The sequence below is a fragment of the Anser brachyrhynchus genome (assembly GCF_964034855.1).
Source record: "Anser brachyrhynchus genome assembly, chromosome: 7".
Taxonomy (NCBI): domain Eukaryota; kingdom Metazoa; phylum Chordata; class Aves; order Anseriformes; family Anatidae; genus Anser; species Anser brachyrhynchus.
The window spans coordinates 36714358-36729379 of record NC_137701.1 but is presented as its reverse complement, the minus strand read 5'-3'; the positions used below and the strand labels follow the sequence as shown (position 1 = coordinate 36729379).

General features: G+C 37.9%; 1 protein-coding gene across 8 annotated transcripts in view; it reads left to right on the top strand.

Annotated features, from left to right (window-relative positions):
* LRP1B (LDL receptor related protein 1B) overlaps window positions 1–15022 on the top strand; it is a 553237-nt gene that overhangs the window by 228959 nt on the left and 309256 nt on the right. For all 8 annotated transcript variants that reach the window (XM_080600673.1, XM_080600668.1, XM_080600675.1 and 5 more), the window contains one exon: window positions 5211–5468. In XM_080600673.1, coding sequence (XP_080456799.1) covers window positions 5211–5468 — 258 coding nt within the window. The remainder of the gene's footprint in view (window positions 1–5210; window positions 5469–15022) is intronic.

Below are 15022 nucleotides of genomic sequence, written 5' to 3'. Positions count from 1 at the left end.
GAAGGTGGGGAGGTTCATCCCTCATTAGAGCCTGCATTTTACTTCCTCGGCTCATTTACATAACTTTGGAGCCTGAAACTTTTAGCTGCACGGTACCTTTGGGAAGGACGTTAAAATAGGTATCGAAACAGCTGGGGGCACACCATGTTTTTTTCTCCTGACTTTTTAACCACACTTTCTTTTATGAATAAAGAAGCAGTTGATGACTTCTTCTAAGGTGAAAATGAAACAAAATGTAGCTTTGCTGAGAAGAGTTTTGGAAAATCTTTGTTTGCCAAGTTTGTATGCCTATACTCTAAGGCCTGCATTGGATGGAAAGCATATTTAAGAAAACAATCCGACAGAATCAGAAATCTTTAGCTGGTGAAACAAAAAATCACCTTCTTCCAAAATTCCTGATATATTTTATACCCTCATAGGCCATCTAGAGAGAAATACCATGTGAGAAGAAACATTTGTCATGTGGATAAAGAGGGCTGAAGTGATAATGATTAAAGTAAAAACCTGTTTCTGACATTCATCACTCTTAAATTTATTTCACAAAACAATTTTCTTGTAAAATTTCACAAATCTAAGTTTCAAGGTTTTAGAAAGGGTTTTAGTTTCAAGGGTTTTAGTTTCAAGTTCATTGTAGGACTGTTTAAGCACTGAAAATGAATTTCAGAATAAAATTTGACTGCATTCTATTCAACAGTGCTAAATATTTTTCAGACAGTTATGCAATACATGCATTGCTGAGAGCAAAGGACTTAAAATCTACCTCAGGAGAAGGTTTTTCTAGTTGCTTGTAAACACTGAATTAAGATTTTTATCCTTTCTGTATAATAGTAATGACAAAAAAAATAAAAGAGGAAAAAAAAGAAACAACAAATACTGGCATTTCTGAAGATTTTCTTTCAGAGAAGTAGGACTGTTGGTGGCAGAGCAAAACGCCTTAGTTTCTTATTTGTTGTGACATCAGTACTGATCTGTACTTTAGACAAGATCAGGGAGGGGGAAATGCAAGACTTTCATCTTTTCCACCACTCTATCTTAAACATAATCCAAAGGAAGATGCTTTCATTTTAGCCAAGAGGGATGAATCATAAAACTTCCCTGGATTAGAGAGCTACTCACGTCTTATCTTTCCTATTTAAAATAAATAAATAAATAAATAAATAAATAAAGGAAAACTCCAGAAAGAATAACACACATGAAGTCCAGTTATTTGAAAAGCTGCAGTCAGCTCACTGCAACTCATCTTAGATCTGTCCACTAAACTTTTAAGCTTTGTAGATTCTGTTCTTGGGAAACAGACAAGTAGATTTTTATGATGGGGAAGACGAGACATTTTTTTCAGCTTCTCTTTCTTTTTTTGTTTACCTTACACAATACTTTAAAATGCTTTAAAGGAACTTTTTTATTTTATTCTGTATTTTTTTTCTTTTTTCTTCATGATAATGCCATATATTACTCTTTTTTAGTAAGTAATAATGAATCAGTCTTTATCTGAACAACATTGAAATAGGCAAGCTAAATACCCTACTGTGAAAAAGCATGATTAACTGATTCAAGCCCTTCAATTGTTTCATGTATGGACTGCTTGAAAAATAGAATTTCAAGCTCAATAATCTAGTTTCTGGATAAGTTCTGCACGAACACAGATGAGTTTTAATGTTTACTAGTGCCAGCTAAGCAGAACCTCTTAGCAGTGCCAGGAGTACTTGTGATTCCATTGTCTGGAGCCAGGTTTGATTACAGCTGTTGCTCAGGAGTGTCAATGCTAATTCTTTTTCATAATTCCTTTATTTCTTAGACATTAGTTCTGAAATACAACCTTTATCTAGAGTTCAGTGAAGCATTAAATCCTTGTTACAGTTTCCAATACGTAGGTTCAAAACACTGCAAGAAAGGATATGGTTCTCCATGACAGCCTTGGACAACTGAGCAACGAGGCTGGCTCCTTATCTGCAAACAGCTCCTAAGTATCTGCTGCTTCTTGAAGGCTTTACAGATTGCAGGCAGTGGTAATATCTTCCTTAATACAAAGTACAGGAGCAAAAATGTTAATAAGGAAATTTTCACACTGCTGCTGGTTAGGAAAGGAGTGATGTTATTTCATGGGAAGGAAGCAGCTGGTCACAGAGCTGTTAGATGTAAAAAACTTGGCAGGAGGCAGACACAAACACCTTTTGTACCAGTTTGGAAACTCTCCACTGGGGTCAGTGAGTGGTGGAAACAGAAACTCTTTAAGTTCTCTTCTTCTGATGGGTAGCATAAGTTTATAAGAAAGGGAGAGACAGACATTTCCATACACAGGACACCTTTCAAATAAAATTGCTTATTAAAAACTTCATTGCCTTCTTTTCTGGAGAAAAAAAAAAAAAAGGCATGGCTACGGAGCTTCACTTGTGGCTTCATTTGTGCCTCAACACTTTACAAGAGTTTGTTTCACAAATAAGTTTCTTCAGTCTTTAAAGATCTTTGAAATTTTTCAAAAAATTGCATGGATTTAAATGGTGATAGTAAATGTAAGATAAGGACAGTCAGTAAGTTAGAAAAGTAGTAAGTTATACAAGTGTGGTTTTGCAGATATCAACATGTGGTTTGCTGGGGAGAGAAGTATGCTCCAAGGTACTGAAAAACTATAGGAAAGAATGAAATCCACTTTAGAAGGAATGCATGCTGATCCATTATAGAAAGTATTGTTTTAGGCAAAAAAGTAAACAAAATATCAGCAAAAGAGATGTTTAAATAAAAGCACATGGTACCAAAGAACAGAATATAAAGCCTACTTCAGTGGATTTCATTAAGACCACTGAGCAGTGTATTTAATAAAGCATCTTTTCTCTTTAGTCAGACTTGCTGATGAAATATTATTTGTAAATCCTTTTATTTATGCATTTTTCCCCATTTCCTCACCTGATATTGCTTAGCAAAATTTTGAAAACTGTATGAAGTAAAATGTTGATTGAAAATATTTCATTTTAATACAGTGTTTAAACATTGTTTTATTTTTCTGACTGTAAGCAGATTGCTTTAGGCTGAGAGCTCTTGGGGTGAGACTTGGCAACACAAATATTTTTTCCACATGCTTGGCAACTGCAGTGTGAGTTTCTGTGTTTTATGGTAATTTTTTTTTGTTTGTTTGTTTGTTTTTAAGTACAACTTCAGAAGTGTGTCCACTTGGCATTATTATTCGTGTGAACATACCTCGTTGCAAAATTAGGCATCGCTGCTACTCCAATTAAACCTGAAGCAAACTTAAACCATAAAATTTGCATGAAAGTTCAATATCATCTCCCTTAAAGATGCAAAGAAGTTCCCAGAATTCTTTGTGGGACCTTGTGAGTCAGTATTTCTGCTAAAAAAGTCATCAATGACAGATTTAGATATTCAATGGGACTTAGTCAATTTGGGTTCCATATAAGCATTTATTCTTTTTATTTGAAAATTCTACTTTTCATCTAGAAATATTGACAGCACTGACTTGTTCAATATTTCTTCCACATAGTCCATCTCTTGTCACCTTTGGTGTATAAATAGGTGTCAGTAGTTCTTGAACTACCTTCCTGAGGTTCTCTGCAGAAAATCTGTATCTGCGGAACATTATAATATATATTTAGAAAATCTAAATCTGCAGAAAATTTATATCTTGATTTGTGTAGCTCTTGCTTACTCCTTACTTTAAATCCTGCTGCTTGCGGTGGCAACTTTCAGGAATGATTGTTTATACTGAAATTAACCAATGGTTTGTTGTAAGGAGCATGCTCCAGTGTGTATAGTTGGTCTAGTGCAACAACAGCTGTACGGGGAAGTCAGTGACTCAGAACCTGAGTCTCTTTGGAAAGTTCAGTCAAAGCAGAGATCCTTTCTTTACAGGGGATAAACATCTGCTTATATAAATGAGTTACCTTCCTCTCTTTAAAAAATAAAAAATAAAAATTGAAAAGCTACACCAAGTTGCCAGTTATATTCTAATCCTACCCTAGGAGTAAAAAATAAAAAATTAAAAAAAGAAGTAGAATCCTGGCAATGTATGAAAGCCGACTGTGTCCTGGGCTGCACCAAAAGTAGCGTGGCCAGCAGGATGAGGGAGGGGATTCTCCCCCTCTCAAAATCCTCATCATACTGAGATTAATATTAATTAATACTTGACTAAGTCAGATGCATAATTTCAAACCAGCCCTGGATTTTCTAGGCAGGAATGCAATTAAAATACACCGAAAGCAAGACCAGCTGTTTTTGTGCCCAATAGCACTCATCATATGCAAAACATATTTTAGCTCGATGAGTATTGCTTGTTCCTCTGGGTGTACAACATACCTTTCTTTAATTGTAACTTGAACTTGACCTGGGTGTTAAATCATTATCCTGTAGCATCACTTCAGCTGAATATCTTGTACTTTAAATTATATATTCTTCACTGTTTGGGTATTATTGTTCCCTTCAGTGTTCACACATTGTTCAAGTATTTTTATAAATTACTGGCAGGATTTCCAGTCAAAGTAATTCAGGTGAATGTGAATTGCTTCTTCATATTTTTTGTTTGTTTGTTTATTGTGACCTGAATGTTAACCCAGTGGAAACTGTGCAGTCTCTGTTCCCTTTCGCTATCGGGATTCTCCACTGCATAAAGCTTTCTCCCTTGCATTGCACAGTATTATACCCAACATCTGCAGGTAGCCAGGTTCCATTGCATTGGGTTTGTTTGCTTTGGTGCTTTTTTATTTTATTTATTTATTTATATTTTAATATTTTGTTTTGCTTTGTAGAAGCATTCACTCAGTTTTTCTCTTACTTTACGAAAAGTAAGAGAAAGTAAAGATATGAAAAGTACCTCACCATTTCATGCGGACTCATAAATTCTTCAGGTTTTACTGCCCTCCATTCTTTTAGAAATGTCAGTAATCTGGATAGAAATAATTTGCATAAATGTATTTCTTTTTATGACTTGGGCATGAAAAATGTTGCAATAATGACACTTGGAATTAAACAGAAGCTGTGGGGCTAGGGTAATTAATTTTCTTTAATGATGTGAACTATTAGAACAGCAGGATAAAATAGAGTAGTAATTTGGAATATATGATAGTTATGAAAATAAAAACAAAACCTATTTATTATATCTCTGAAAACATGCAGGTAAGAACATTTAAAAATTATGTTAAAACTGATATGATAAATATGCTATACACAGTCTGCTAACACTTTGAATTCTGATTTGTTTTCAGAGCCTGCTGATAGACCTCCTCTTCTTCTGGTTGCAAACTCTGAAACAATTGAGGTCTTGTATCTTAATGGAAGCAAAGTGTCTTCCCGAACCCCTGTTAAAGGATCTGCAATTTTGACACTAGATTATAGCTACAAAGAGGACAAAATTTGTTGGATTGAATCGAGAGATCTTTCGAGTCAGCTGAAATGCACCAGGATAACAAAAGCTGGGAAGTTAACAGACGAGTGGATAATAAACATTGCTCAGTATCTTCACAGTAAGTATCTGACGGTCATTTAGCAAAACTGTAGTGTTTGCTGTGACCTGGTGCAGGAGATGTCAGTAATATTTGGAGGCTTGCTGTTGAAGATAGTCTTAAGGCATTAAATATTGAAACTCATATTGAAGCACTTTTATGTTTCTCATTCCAATAAAAAATATATGCATGCAATGTTTTTTAAAATGTGCATTTTTATAGTTTAAATATAATGTGTAGAACTTACAAAACCAGGGCAGTACAACAGAAGAACAAATATAAAATGAATTCTCTTCTCTGGCAAAGTAGTGTTACATAAAGCTTGAAAATGTTTTTTACTACTGGGATAATATTGACAGTGAATGAAGAAGAGACACATGCTTATCACATTTGCTGTCAGCTATCGTAGGTATGTCAGTTCTTGAAAATAACAAAATATTTCCTGACACTGGAAACAAATTGCTGCCTTTTTTGCAATTAAGAAAAAAAAAAAGACTCATAATATGGAATTAGTCTGTTGCATTACAACGTTACTTCTCAATCATCTTTTCAATTTGTGGACTGTTGTTATCTACTGAAGGAGGTGTTCATCCACTTACATATTTTAATGTGAACAGACTGCAAAATAGCATACAGTCCAAAAAATGCAATTTTCTTTCACAGCAGAATTGTCCACAGATCAGCTTATAAAACACAGCACCAAGGAGTGCAATGGTGGTATTAACCTGGCTTTTGAAAACTCAGGGCTAGAACCTCCACTGTTTTGCTTTGGACCTAAGATTTAGAAAAACACTTTTAAGTAGAGATGGACATCAAAGATTAACTCTGAACTGATCTCAAACTCTCTGACCATCAGGTTCAGAAATACTCAAACCACAAATTCAATGGTGATATAATATTGTGCATATCAAAGTAATCAATTTGTTGTAGAAAATGTGCTTTAGACTATCAAGATAGCTGCTGTAAAATGTGGTCATTTCTGCAGAGTAAAGGGTTTTTGTTTACATGTATTTTCAACCTATTTCCTAATTATATATCTACTCTATAGAAAATTAAATAGAATAAAAAAAAAATAGAAAGGGGTTCATTTTGTTTTGGTTTGCTTTGCCACTCATTGTGGCAATATTACTTCTAGAGGTCTCTCTTATCCTAGATGTAAAGTATAGTTGTACTTCATTTTGCCTTCTTCCTATTTTATTTTTTCATACTCTAGATATCTAAGAGCCCTAAGAATCTTGTTGGTAGTATTTGATTGTGCCTTTTTAATTCACTCTGTTATTGATATTTTCTTTTCTTTTCCTGTTAGTAAGAGCAATCAGATTAACTGCAGTCCTTAGCAAAATCTGTTTTGTATTGAACTGTATGTGTGTCTGTTCTGTCACTTATCTTCATCCTCAAAGTGGATCCTAGCGCTATGGTTTGTGGTTCTTTCACCAGTTCTCTCCTACGTTCCTCTCCCTCTCTTCTCTGCATGTGAAGAGAATTGCTAATCTTTGTGGTGTTCGGATCTGCATTAGCACATCTGTTTGCAAAATTAAGGCTGTATTATGTGTTTGAAATGAATACAGTGCCTGGAATTAATGAGCTAATCATTTTTCATAGTGTTCGTACACATCAGCCTGTGGACTCTAATATTTTCCTGAAACTCTAGTGTAATTGTTCAGTCTTGTTTAAATGAAGAATTGTAATTCCCACGGACGTGCACCGACTGCAGAGAATTGTTCCAACCTTTTCTTCAGTTTTGATACGGAAACGGTGCTTGGAGGCTTAGAGAAACATTGCTTGGAGCACTGATTGACAAAATCCAGCAGATTTAGCTGTGGTGGTGTTTCTCCCAGACAAGCATATTGACAGGCGCTCTTCTTGGATAACTGTGTTGGAACCACAACAGTCCCCATGGTGTGAACATATCAGCTCCAAGGTGCTCGGTGCACTTTGCAGGGCAACAAGTAGTGTGAGAGCTGCTTTTGTCCCGCTCCTGCTCCTAGCTCTGCGGTGCCCAGTCTGAGCAGGCTGGTTCGCCGGGGCACCTGCGGCATGGGGCAGCATGGAAAACATGCTGCTCATCATGGGCACAGTAACATCCAGAAGGTTCAATCAGAGCTCATCTGTGGCAGATTTGGTGTTGTGGTGTTATTATTATTTTTCTTTTCCAGTACTCAGTGCAGAAATTGTCCACCTGATTAATATCCTCCCTTCCAGACATACACCTGGAGTTATTTCTGCAAGGGGCCTGGTGTTACTATTTTTCTTATATATGTCTGTACACATGTATAGGTCATTTTGTGGCTACTGCAAAACTGAGTTTTAATCTTAAATTCTTCCTTTTCTTTCCTCCGTCTTCTGCTACCCATCATGCACCTTCTACTATTCCTCTTCAGTGTATAGCACCTGCATCGGGTGAGGCAAACAAATTCATTCTGCCTCCTGGTGAAGGATTTCAGCCTGTGCATTTTCAAGCGCAAGTACATCCTCTGGCAGCTCAAGCCAAATAAATGGTTGTGCCCATGGAGTTAGTCAAAGGAAAATGGAAGGTCTGTTCTTCATAGAAAATAACTTTTTCTTTATTGTCTAGCCACAAAGAGAACATTCCAAAAGGAGAGGAAACAACTCTTAGCAGTATTTGCAGAATTTTGAATTTCTTTATCCCAGCCTTCTAATCTGTTTTCCTTAGCTATCTGGAAGGAAATATGTTGTGTGCATATGACACAAAAATTGGTAGAAAAGTCAGTTATACAAAAAGATTGGGACTGCTTGAAGTGGCCTTATTCAAAGTGCTTTTTTAGTGAAGGCAAGTAAGTCCTGTAGTTGGGAACAAGAATGTAGGTCCTATTTAAAGATGAGAAACTACCTCTAGGAAAGCAGACTATGAAAATGAGTTAGTGTTCATGGTATATAGTGTAAGCTCTAGGTAGTCAGCAGAATCTTTGGATTCACACAATAAAAGAAATTACGATGCTTTAGTATCCAGCATTTTCCCTTAGAAGACAGTCCAACATGACTTCATTTTGGCACATACATGTCCTGGATGGATACAATCGGATTTCTTTGAAGAGCAGTGCTAACTTGGTCTGCATCTCAGGTGTCGTTTGCTGAAGCACAGCAGTTTGACATACCTTGTGCTACTTCTTAAGCAAGTTTCAGTCTTGTGAGAATTATTATATCATCGATAAGGTTTTTGTTTGCTTGCTTGATAGGTTTATTCCTTTAAATAAGAATAGGTTTCTGTGGACATGGCAATGTCAGTACAGACAATCTTGTGTTAGCCAAGGCCAGGCATTGGCATGTTGTTTCACCTTTGTCTTTTCTAGACCTAGAAGGTGTTGGAAGTTAAGCTGAAAATTTTCCTTTTGGAAAGATTTATGCAGACAGTGTTGGAGCCAAAGAGGCTTTCAGGAAAGACTCTCAGATAAGGCAGCTTGTGCAACCACCGTCCATAATAACGGGTGTGCTCTTTGACGCTTCACACTGTCTCACACCCACTTCCAGTTAGTACAGCAAGACTTCCAGGAACAGTCATTTATGTGAAGTGCTACCTCGAGGACCAAACTAGCAAAATTTCTTTTTAACGGAATGAAAGTGGAAAGTCTCTCACAATTTTCTGTCCTTCCAAACCTGTGATGTGCAATACTATGCTCATGGTTCATGTTTTTTTTTTTTTTTTTTTTTTTTTTTTTTTTTTTTTTTTTTTTCTGTGTGTGTGTTGGGACAGGGAGGCAGCAGGAGCAGCATCTTCTGGATGACAATCTCCTTCTTCCTCACTTTAATAGGCATTTTTCACCTTCGTCATTATAGGTACCAAGCACTTAATGTGCTCTCCAAACAAGCACCAGGCAGCACAGCCTGGGTTTCAGCCACTATTCTGCAGAAAACTCTTCTGGGATGCTGCTTCAGAGCATGAGATTTTCTGCTTGGATGGTATTTGATTCAGGTTTTTCTTGGCATTTAGTTATCACAGTGCTCCAGTACAAATCCTGAAATTGTTGTGTTTAGCTTTGCTGCTTTGTGTTTTATACCTCCTCAGTGCCACCTCACCTGGGAAGGCACACAGGCTTTTCTGTTTACAGATCTGCTTGTACGGGACTGATCTGGATGAAGAGAAACGTTAGGATTTGCCTGTACTGTTTCAGCTGTAATCTTGCTGACTTCTCTAGCCTGCCCTACCGCAGGAGCAAGGAGGCTGGGTAGTCTCTGGTGGGGAGCAGGAACTGCTTGTTGCAAGCCAGCATCTTCTCCTTGCCTGCATGAGCCTAGGCCAAGGCTGACTTTTTGGCTCTCTAACTTTTTTGGGTGCAGCTGCTGTGAGGACCGTCAGACAGGGAGCCCAGAGGATTTGACCAGGATCCAGAAGTGTCTCTTTGCTTACATTCTTGTTTTCTTGCACATTTCTGGTCCCCCCAGTTGTGCACTCACACACATACACGTTTGCTTTTTCTTCTGAGTTTAGCAGGGAAAAAACAAACATCAAATAGCTTCTGAACAAAAACAACTGAGTAAGGATTAAAGGCATGAGGGCTAGGAAGGTCTTTGAGGCTGTCCATTTTTATTTATTTTTTTTATTATTTTTTTTGCTTTTGTCTTTGGACTTTGAAATCATGCAGACACAAACAAACAAACATAATCCCAAAGCTCTCCCCTCCCCAGACCTGCAATGCTTCCTTCCAGTGATTAACAACAGCTACGAGTGTTGTGCTGTTCAGAAGAGTTAGTCATTTACCTTGGCATTTATGAGTCTCAATCATCGAAGGAAATGCAAAGCACTAAGGATGGTGCTTCTGTCAGCAACCTTCCTGTGAAGTCTGTATGAATATTCATGAGAAATCAAACAAAAGTTTGGCTTACTCAGGAGGAGAGGAACTGTGAAGATCTGGGGGGAGGTGTTTATTCCTATGTGAAGCCTGCCCCTGAACGTGTCTCCAGACAGGTGTTAGAGGCTGTCATTATAGTTGTAGACTGTGATATTTTTTTTTTTTTTTTCTGTGATAGACTGTCTATGCTTACAGACTTCCTAGAAGACAAATAGAAATGAGACAGCTTCACGACAAAGGTCATTTGTACTTCAAATCACACTTTAGTAGTGCTCAGAGCATCTAATAGAGTAACTGGAAGCAGAATGGGGTGTGAAAAAAGTATCCTAAAGAAATACCACAGTATAGTTGGAATCTGGTTGGCACTCCTAGAGCCCTGGAGCTGACCTTACATTGTGGTGCAGTTCTGGGAGGACTGGAAAAATGCTGCTTCTGGGACAGTTTCTCCAAAGCTTTTGTTGTTGTTGTAGTGTCACTATCTCATTTTAGATAGAGCCATCATTATACACACAGAACTGTCACACTTTTCTCTTGAGAATCATGTTTATCCAGCTTGAATTTTCCATCTCCTTTTACTGCCCAGTCATTTGGTATCATGAAATCCTACTGTTATTCAAAGCTGACCTTACCCTTTACGATGGCAACTTATTATTATTATTATTATTATTATTATTAAAATGTTACCTGGTACAAGTTCTAGCAGTGCTGTGGGACTCAGTGATCCTCAGTGGGGAACCAGCTTTGTCCCCCAACTTAGGCAGTTAAATGGGGCCGTCAGTGACATACGTGTCAGATTACATCTTTCCTGAGTCTTCCCTCATGCCTTCCTGTATGGCTTTTGGAAATAGGGATTTCAATACGTTTCTGTGTTTACTTTAATTCCCGTGTTCTTTTAGGTAGTCCCCTTCAGCAGACACAAGTGCAAATCTTTAGTTCGAACATCTTTTACTCCGTGGCCTGAGATGGGAAACACTGTCTTTGCAGCAGGGGCTCACAGGAAATGAGGTAGAACATAATTGGGGTCATCTTGATGGACATGGCATAGGCTAGGAGGCTTTGCTGCTGAGATTTTTTTTAGCCTAATACATTCGTTCCCCATTCTGGTGGACCTGGACTTAGAGAGCTTTTGATCGGGTGCGTGATACAGCTTTCCTGGTGCTCTATGGACTTTCATTTAATGCAGCAGCAGTGCTATCTGATAACTGTCCTTCTGCGTGTGGTTACTTTGCACTTTGTAATGATAAGACTCCTTTAGAGACTCAGGCTTTATGGAAACTTCCTTTTATCACTCTGCTCCAGTCTTTAACTCCTGCCTAATCTTTTCTGATTATTGGTTATACACAGCCTTTTTGATGATAATCATGTTTACCAGAAGAATAAGGGTAGTTCACATCTGTTGCGGTTTAACCCGGCAGGCAGCTAAGCACCATGCAGCTGTTCACTCACTCCCCCGCAGCGGGATGGGGAAGAGAATGAGCAAAAAAGGTAAAAACTGTGAGTTGAGATAAAGACAGTTTAATGGGAAAGAAAAGGAAGGGAAAATAATAATAAAATGATGATAAAAGAATGTACAAAGCAAGGGATGAGTAATGCAATTGCTCACCACCCCCTGACCAATGCCCAGCCTGACCCCAAGCAGAGGCAGCCCCCACCCCAGCCAACTCCCCACTGTTATTGCTGAGCACGATGCCCCATGGTGTGGGACGTCCCTTTGGGCAGCCTGGGCCAGCTGTGCTGGCTGTGTCCCCTCCCAGCCCCTGGCTGGCAGGGCAGCACGAGGAGCTGAGCAGTCCTTGGCTCTGGGTGAGCCCTGCTCTGCAGCAACTGAAGCATCGCCATGTTATCAACATTATGCTCGTCCCAAATCCAAGACATGGCACCATACTAGATACTGGGCAGAACATTAACTGGATCCCAGCCAAATCCAGGACATCTTTGGCTAAATCCATCCATTCAGCCTTTCTCAGAGACAGGCTCAGAGATTGCCTGAAGACTGAGGTTTCTGTTCCAACATGAACGTTGAGCTAGGTGTCTTCCGTTGGCCATGGTAGATATTGCAAATCCACGGCCTTTTTCTAAGAATAGTATTCATACCTTCAGCTGTATATTTCAAAACTTGATGGTGTTTGCACAAAAGTTAAGCTATAACCTTTGATATCAGAGACCCTAAGAGGACTGTGCATGTATTAGGAGCTTCTAAAGGCTAGCCGTGAAGCATCTGTCTGCTGTTGGTGCTTTTTGGATGCAGTCCATTCAGTCTGACTTGGGGGCTTATGCTGGCTTGAGTCGTGTCCCTGTAACATTGCACTGTGCATTTCTGAGGCACAAGCTTCCCTAGGAGATTCTGTGAACTGGCTGGATTTCCTGCCAACATTAGGTTACCCGCACTTTTGAAATAAGAGCTATTTATTAACTGCTTGTTAATTGCCAAGAATGGATTTTTTTTTTTGTCATTCAGATATAATACTACTATTTCTTCAACCTTTGTTACTTATCCAGTTTCTACAATTGATCTTCCATTGACATCAGTCAAAACCCTGCTTCTGTTCTTATCTGAGCTGGCATGCTGTCTTTTTCTTTTCATGTGCTTTTCAGTAGTCATGCCCTGGACACTTAATTCTCAGACTGTGTGCAGAAAATCAAATGTCTTATCTCAATGGTATTTCTCAGTGCAAATTTTTGATTGCATTATTTTCTTTTCTTTAAACTCCTGGGCTCTGCCTCAGACAGTCTCCTGAATAGTGTCTCTGCAAAGCCTCCATCTCTTCATCTCCTTATTCTCAGTTCTGCATTGTAGAATTCCCTTTTTCCCAATCATCAGCTTGCTAGCTGACCGTTTTGGATTTCCATCTTAGTTTCGTTATTGTCCTAACATTCCGACAGAACCGTGTATTGTTTTTCATCCCTACATCGCAACCCAGCCTGCATAGCAAAGCTCTTGTGTCAGGGAGGAGTTTCATGAGCAAGCGGACATCTCCCACAGCAGCAGAAGGATTTCATAAAATAAGAACGGAGAGTTAATAAAAATATTGGTAATCATGTAAATTTATCTTTATCAAACATAATGCTGAGGGAGCCTTTCTCACTGATCAATTCTGTGATTGTACTGTTTGTAAAACAATAACATTTTGTACTTTGTTAACAAGGTTATGAAGATACAATGGAATAATTCTGGGGGCTGTAAGGCTCTGCTGCGTAGATAACTAGATTGCTGCAAATATAAAATACACAATTTTATAGTGAATATTTTACAAATGTATTTATGTCCTTAGATATAAGAATAATGAAATAACAGTAAAAAACAAACAAACACAAGAATCACTTTTCTGAAATGTGGAATTAAATAATGCTTGTTGTATGTGATCAGACACACATTTTCAAGGCTTCAACATCCACGTGCACCCTGTTGACTTCATTTTGTTTTTTACATAGTAGCAACTGGTACTATTCTTTGTAATATCGTTTTCACAACTGAACTTGTTCTGCTTCTGTAAATTCACTATGGATTTCAGTAATGGGTAAGCGTCCAGGGAGATGCAGACATGTGCACAGCGCAGCCTTCTCTCTGATTAGGAAAGATGTTCCCTCATTCCTCTGATTCCAGTTCTGGCTGAGTGTTTGTTTGTTTTGTTATGTTTGCTGTCTGCTGAAACCAGAAAATCCTTTTCCTGCAACGTGCTGTAAATGAAACAGTAACAGAACTGCATTTCCTTTTACAACCAAAACCCCCTTCTGATCTTATGCAGGATCTAAGGAACTGTCTAGCCACAGCAATTGTTAAAAGTCTTCTACTCTTTCTGCTATGGCTTTCAGGCTCTTGAGATGTCCTCAGTATTCACAGAACACTGTCTTCTGCCTTTCTTCTAAGTACAGAAGTGTATACAGGAGATACACAGGAGGCATACAATTGTAATCTTCCCATTTCAGTGGAGTTGGCTATGAACTGGAGGCTTTAGGCTCTTAGAAGCTAACTTCAATGACAATAAAAGATTTAGATTTTTAACTTAGTATTAAATATCATCTGCTAATTATATATTCATGAACTTATTTCATCTTCTTTACTTTTTATTTATAAATGTCACATATTTTTTTGATGATATAGCTAGTGTTTTTTTTTCCAAAGTGGAGATATTGCTTTGTAATTTCTTGTCACACAGGATGCCAATCAAGTTTACTTCCATTAGAATAATTGACAGTAAATTTGCTACTTACTTCGAGATATTAGTTTATTCATGCAAACATTTCATTCAGACTTCATAAAAAAAAAAACACAAAAAAACAAGCAAACAACAACAAAAAACCACTAATGTCAACTCAGAAAGAGAAAAAATAAAGAAATCTTTCTTCTTACATACTCTACTTTGTATCATGTCATTAAAGTTAGTTCTTCAGCCACCTTAAGACTTTTATCTGAGACACAAATCATAGAAGGTTCATTGCAATAACATCACAGTAAAATTAAATATCTTCCTTTAAACCTTTTTGTCTTCATAGTAAAGAAAGGGGCATAATTGTGTTTTGCAACTCCTACTTTGATCTAACACTTCGTACTGCTGCAGGGTGAAGTGTAAATAAAGGTCATGCTTTTCATAAATGAATGACAAATTGCATTAATTGAAGTAATCTGAAATGAGAAGCTACCTCTCTGATAAAATAAAAGCCTGTTGCAGCATCTTTGCCACTGCTTTTTAGGAAGTTATTTGAAGTACCTCAGTTTGGCCTCTGTGTAGGTCTGCTTTCAGTACTTACTCTAGCCTGGGTACTTCA